The sequence below is a fragment of the Oryzias latipes genome, chromosome 16 (assembly GCF_002234675.1).
Source record: "Oryzias latipes chromosome 16, ASM223467v1".
Lineage (NCBI taxonomy): Eukaryota > Metazoa > Chordata > Actinopteri > Beloniformes > Adrianichthyidae > Oryzias > Oryzias latipes.
Window position 1 is genome coordinate 31,974,560 of NC_019874.2, and position 6,090 is coordinate 31,980,649.

Consider the following 6,090-nt stretch of genomic DNA (forward strand, 5'->3'; position numbering starts at 1 on the left):
CAGTAGTCCAGTCTGGAGAAGATCACAGCATGGATCACTTATTCCACAGCATGAGGAGGAAGATATGGCTTAACTTTGATTATTAGCCTCAAGTGCTAAAAACTAGACTGGACCACTGCACTGACCTGCCTGTCAAGGTTTACCCCAAGATTCCTAATAAAAGGAGCATCTGAGGGGTCCAGGGGGCCAACAGCACCACAGCAGCCTGTCAGGAAGTCAGACTTTCCAAAAACTAACATAAAAGAGGGCCTAAAACTGAACCCTGGGGTTAGGGTTAGGGTTAACCCTAACCCTAACCCCGTGCTTGAGTGGAGCTTCTGGAGAAGAGTACTTTCCAACTTGGACAGAAAAACTCCGTCCACCCAAATAAGATCTGAACCAACTGAGTGCTGTGCTCTTCACACCGACAGAGTGCTCCAGTCGGGATAATAAAACACTGTGATCCACTGTTGGAAGCAGCAGTGAGATCTAAAATAAACAAAACAGTGGAGGCCCCACTGTTTTGTTTGGTTGTTTCTTTGGTGAAAAGAGGAATAGTTTTGTCTCCTTCCAGGTTTTCCCCCCAGCGCCTGAGGGGCATCGAAGCGCTCAGAGGAAATCTTTAGCAGCCATTCCTTTAATTAACGCCGGATCTCAGTGACTTTAAAGAGTCACTGCTGCCTCTGAACAACAGGTGGAAGAAACTTTTCTGTCCAAACAGCTTTCAGCTGCGGTACGTTCAGGTGCAGCAGACCTGCAGATGACTTCATACCACACCAAACATGTTTCAGAGGCACAGAGCTCAGCATCAACAGTGATCATTCTGCTAAATGATCACAAGTTTACCCCCACAAGGTGCTTTATTTTGAAAATCAAGCTGGGACTTCTGGGAGAGATGCCTTCAGCTATTTCTCTGTACTCCGCCCACAGAAGGCAGCACCTTCACCTCCTCTTCAAGCCGGTCTGATGACCAAACTGGAGCCAGGTCAGCTCACTATGTAACCACTAGGGGGCTTTTGACACGATCCAGTTAGCTGTAACTTCAACAGATGCGTCATCTTTGGAAGAGAATAAACACGACAACAAAGTTTGAATCAGAGCTTCACCAGTGCAGATTGTTCAAGTCCCAGCTGTGCTTACGGGTGGAGCCGGGCCATCAAACCTGTGGGGGCCGTGCAGGTGACCCACAGGAATATTAAGGTCAAATCGCTCTGTGAACCTGCAGGAGGGGGGGGGGGGGGGTTCTAGGGTCATGCTGCGGGCGACGGGTCAAAGTGAGGAGTAAGGGGGGGGGGTAAGGGGGAGATGCAGGAGAGTTGTACAGATTTTTCCTTTTTGCAACCCCCCCTCAAATCCTGAAGACTGAGGAGCCCGTTAGTGCTGTTCCCATGATCCATGCGCGCTCCCTGCTGCAGCCTGGTTGTTAGAAACGAGGACATTAGAAGCTCAGAGTGTAGTTTGTGTGGACGTCCTACAGATACACACACGTGTCACGTGCACGCCCCAAGCGTGCAGCGTTTGCACGCGGCCAGTAAGTCCTCATGTGGCGTAAGGACGCCGTACGACAGCATCACCACAGCGTCATGAGTGTGTGTAACTTCAGTCATTCATCACGATTCATTTACCTCATACATGACAATAGCACGCTCCATTCTCACCCTTAAGGTGGTCGTGCGAGCCTCAAGGAAAGTGAGAGACTCACCTGTGCTCCCCTAAAGATGCAGCTGCTCTTCTACGACCCTAAACGGACCCAGATGACCCACAAACCCCCCAGAACCCGTACGGGTCTACGGCTTTACCGTTTACATCTGTGTTTAAAAACCTGTACTGAGAAGATTTTTGTTTCCTGTATTTTCAGGATAGAAAGCGACCTAAAGTAGGTGGGAGGGGTCAATTGACAGGTGAACGTCAGGTAAAGAACAGCTGCACTGGGCGTGTCCCGCCGGCTCAGATTCAAAGAAGTGGGGGTTCGATGATGTCATCAGGATTAGGGGGCAGAGCTGACAAAGCAATGGAGCACATTGGACACCATCGGGTCACATGACCACATGTCTCTGGCCACGCCCCGTGATCCTTTTGTGGGCGTTAACGTTTGCGATCCAACTTTGTTTTGGATTTGACATTTCCAAATGAAGCGAATGATCACTGTGGACGTCCTGTTCTCTGATCGTCACCCTTTCTGCTGCCCATCAGGGATCCAGGGGGTGGTGGAGGCGTACCAGGCCTGCCTCCCCAAACTGCAGCTCTACGGCCCCACCAACATCGCCCCCATCATTCAGAAGGTGGCCAAAACGGCCTCTCAGGAGGTCCACACCAAAGAGGCCATGGTGAGGTTCTCCTCCAAAGCCTGACGGGCTGGTGTGGCGTGTTTTGGCTGGACTTCCTGTTTGCTTCCGTAGGTCGTAGACTTGGTGTTTCTTCTGTCTTTTCTTTCTGTCAGGGTGTCACTCCTGGTTTCTGTTTAGCTCAGCTGCCTGTCGTTCGTCATCAGTCCCACAGTAAATATTCGTTTCCATTCGTTCCTCCTGGTCAGTGTTTCTTCTCTTCTTGATGCTGGATGTTCTTCCGTTGCCGCTGCTTTTCTTTGTTTTGGTGGTTGACTGCGGCTCCAACATGGAGGACAAACGGTAAACACACACAGAACCCGAGCGGGATGGACGCCGGTGCTGACTTTGTCCTCTGACGCCCCCCAGCAATACTTCATCCTGCTGATCCTGACGGACGGCGTCATCACAGACATGGCCGACACCAGGGAGGCCATCGTCCAGGCCTCCCACCTCCCCATGTCCATCATCATCGTCGGGGTCGGGAACGCCGACTTCAGCGACATGCAGATGCTGGACGGCGACGACGGGATCCTGCGCTCTCCGAAGGGGGAGCCGGTGCTGCGGGACATCGTCCAGTTCGTCCCGTTCCGCAGCTTCAAACATGTGAGTGCGTGTGAGGCGGTGCTGGTTCTGGAAAGGCCGTGTTCCTCCCAGGAGCCTCCTTCCTGTGCTGTAGCCTGGCTGGCTTCCCGTTTGCTCTGTTTTCCTGTGAGCTGTTGGAGGAAGCGAGGCTCAGCTGAAGCTTCTCTGGGGTTTAACCTCCATGGATTCTTCCTCACCTGGAAGCTTCACAGTTTCAGATTCTTGCAGCCAAACAGAAAAGTAGATTTGTTGATGTGCTGGTCTGAGGTCAGGAAAGCCACCTGAACATTTCTGCAAACCCCACTGCAGTAGAATGGATCTAATTGAATGGGTTGGGTCAATAAGGGCCCAAGTCCAAGAAGTTTGTTTTTCCAGGAAATGATTTTAATTGCATAGCTTAAAGGGAGGCTAAAGCAAATGATTCATACTTTACCCAGATTTAGCTCCAGTTCATAGCTTCCAAATGCTAGAATATGAAGCATCTCACTTTTATCATTACAGAGGACTAGCAAACCAAAGTCTCTGGACTTGGGCCCTTCTTGAATTAAACGGGGGCGCTGCCATATTGGATAACTAGTGCTGCCATCTGTGGGATAAAGCTAAACCCATGCAGGAGAGGCCCAAGTCCAGGAATTTGCATTAATGCATTTTAAATGTCAAGCATAGTCAATACATTACAACGGACTTGGGACTTTTTTGCACATAATCAGATAGCTTTTCCCTTGAAGACCATAGAACATATAATATCTCTATTTTGGCAAATTGTGGACTTGGGCCCCTTTTGAACAAACCGATTCAAATATCTTTACTACTAGTGTTTGACTCACTCTGTGGCCAAGTGTAGAGCGTCTGCTTTTAAATTGGGAACAGGGTTCAAACTAGCAGTCAGGTCAGATCCAGAACTGATTTATTCACCTGTTGATACCTGTATGCATCTGACCTTATGACCTCATCTATGACCACACCCACAAAGGAGGGGCTAAATGCAGGGTAAAAATTGGTGGTGGTGGGGGGGCAGCCAAGGGGATTTTCACTTTGAAGTGTTTATTAATAGGATTAAATAAATGTAATCGAACTGTTTTCTGAAGGACTTTAAGGTGTCTCAATTTCAATTTTACACAGAAAAAAAAAATTAAATTACATTTTAAAAATGAACAAAATAATAGAAAATACATATACATAAATGACATATATTTATTGAATACTTGTTTCCATTTGCTTTTGTCGTGTATAAATGTATTTCTAAGGATTTTGGATTCAAACCTTCCTGACTGAAAGTGTTTTTTACTGCTTCAAAAGGAGGAAATGACCTGATTAAAACGCCAACGACTAATTTGATCTAAAAGGATCCGACGTTGATGTTTTATGCAGGAAAATGTTCTTTACCCTTTAATTCAACTGAACCTCATTTACAATGACAACCAGGCTGAGAGGCAGGAGAACAACAACAGTAAACAACAGTAAACAACAACAGTAAACAATAGTAAACAACAACAGTAAACAACAACAGTAAACAAGAGCTTCTTTATTTGGCCCTGTCTTTGTGACGCCCCCCTCCGTGGTGGTGGTGGGGGTCATTCGATTGGAAAAGAAGCTGCAGGAACCAGAAGTGATCATCTTCACGGCTGTTTGCCCCCCCACCCCCCTACCCCCACCCCCAGCTCCTGCAGAAATTGGATCTTCATCTACCCAATGAGAAAGTCTGCAGAGTAATAAACCCAGAACAGGGGGGGCTGGGGGGGCAGGAGTGGAGATGACAGTGGCAATTTAACATTTAATCAAGCTGCATAAGCAAACATGCAGCTGCAGAGCAAACATGCAGCTGCATAAGCAAACATGCAGCTGCAGAGCAAACATGCAGCTGCAGAGCAAACGTGCAGCTCACAGATGCAGCCATTACCCAGACCCAGAATAGAAATAATTAAAGACTTTCAAATCACACGAGTCAATATTTTATTCACAGCAGAACAAAGATTACTGAGAAATCTGACACGTTCATTTGCTGAAGAAGCTCAATAATAAACCTTTTTAGAAAATGAAGAACGTTTCTGTTTGATAGATCATTTCCTGTAAGAATGAAATCTAAATGGGACGGACATGGTGGAGCGACCTGCCAGCTGTCCTGGTCTGAACCCCTGAGGAAGACTCAGCTGGTGGTGAAGATGATGTGACAAATGTTTCCATCCTCAGCTCTGCTGCTGTGGCTCCATGTAACGTAGAGGAGCAGAAATGAGAGCAGAAACCTTTTGGAGGAGGGTCCATGTGGTCTTTATGTGAGCCCAAAAACCTCTGGAAGGGTCTGTGTTCATCCCAGAGAAGAACAGGACTGACTCACATCTTCTCCTCTTCCTCAGGCCTCTCCAGCTGCTCTGGCGAAGAGCGTTCTAGCAGAAGTGCCCAACCAGGTGGTTGACTACTACAACAGCAAGGGCATCAAGCCCAAAGTGCCCAGCCAGTACCAGTCTTCCAGGCCGTTTGGCCCCTGAACAGCGCCGAGCCGCCGCCTCTGGACTGAAACAAATGTTTACCGTCTTCTGTCCTTCATTAGCGCAGACGCTGAAGGTGCTGCAGATCTTTTACAGGGAAACGCTGGATCATCTCAGACCTTCTGGATCCTCTCAGACCTTCTGGATCATCTCAGACCTTCTGGATCTTCTCAGATCTTATGGATCTTCTCAGACCTTCTGGATCATCTCAGACCTTCTGGATCATCTCAGACCTTCTGGATCCTCACAGACCTTCTGGATCCTCTCAGACTTTCTGGATCCTCTCAGACCTTCTGGATCCTCTCAGACCTTCTGGAGTATCTCAGACCTTCTGGATCTTATCAGATCTTCTGGATCCTCTCAGACCTTCTGGATCATCTCAGACCTTTCTGGATCCTCTCAGACCTTCTGGATCCTCTCAGACCTTCTGGATCATCTCAGACCTTCTGGATCATCTCAAACCTTCTGGATCCTCTCAGACCTTCTGGATCGTCTCAGACCTTCTGGATCGTCTCAGACCTTATGGATCATCTCAGATATTCTGGATCATCTCAGACCTTCTGGATCCTCTCAGACTTTCTGGATCCTCTCAGACCTTCTGGATCCTCTCAGACCTTCTGGAGCATCTCAGACCTTCTGGATCTTCTCAGATCTTCTGGATCTTCTAAGACCTTCTGGATCATCTCAGACCTTCTGGCTCATCTCAGACCTTCTGG

At 48.1% G+C, this 6,090-nt stretch overlaps 1 protein-coding gene across 2 annotated transcripts in view; it reads left to right on the forward strand.

Annotated features, from left to right (window-relative positions):
* LOC105356065 (copine-4) overlaps positions 1–5,394 on the forward strand; it is an 80,897-nt gene extending 75,503 nt beyond the window's left edge. The window contains exons 14-16 of one of the 2 annotated variants that reach the window (XM_023964637.1): positions 2,173–2,306; positions 2,673–2,909; positions 5,243–5,394. In XM_023964637.1, the coding sequence (XP_023820405.1) occupies positions 2,173–2,306; positions 2,673–2,909; positions 5,243–5,374 (503 nt within the window). In that variant the 3' untranslated portion in view covers positions 5,375–5,394. Of the gene's footprint in view, positions 1–2,172; positions 2,307–2,419; positions 2,910–5,242 lie in introns of those variants that run through there. The other variant, XM_023964638.1, reaches the window with a different exon arrangement.
* The last annotated feature ends 696 nt before the right edge of the window (positions 5,395–6,090 follow it).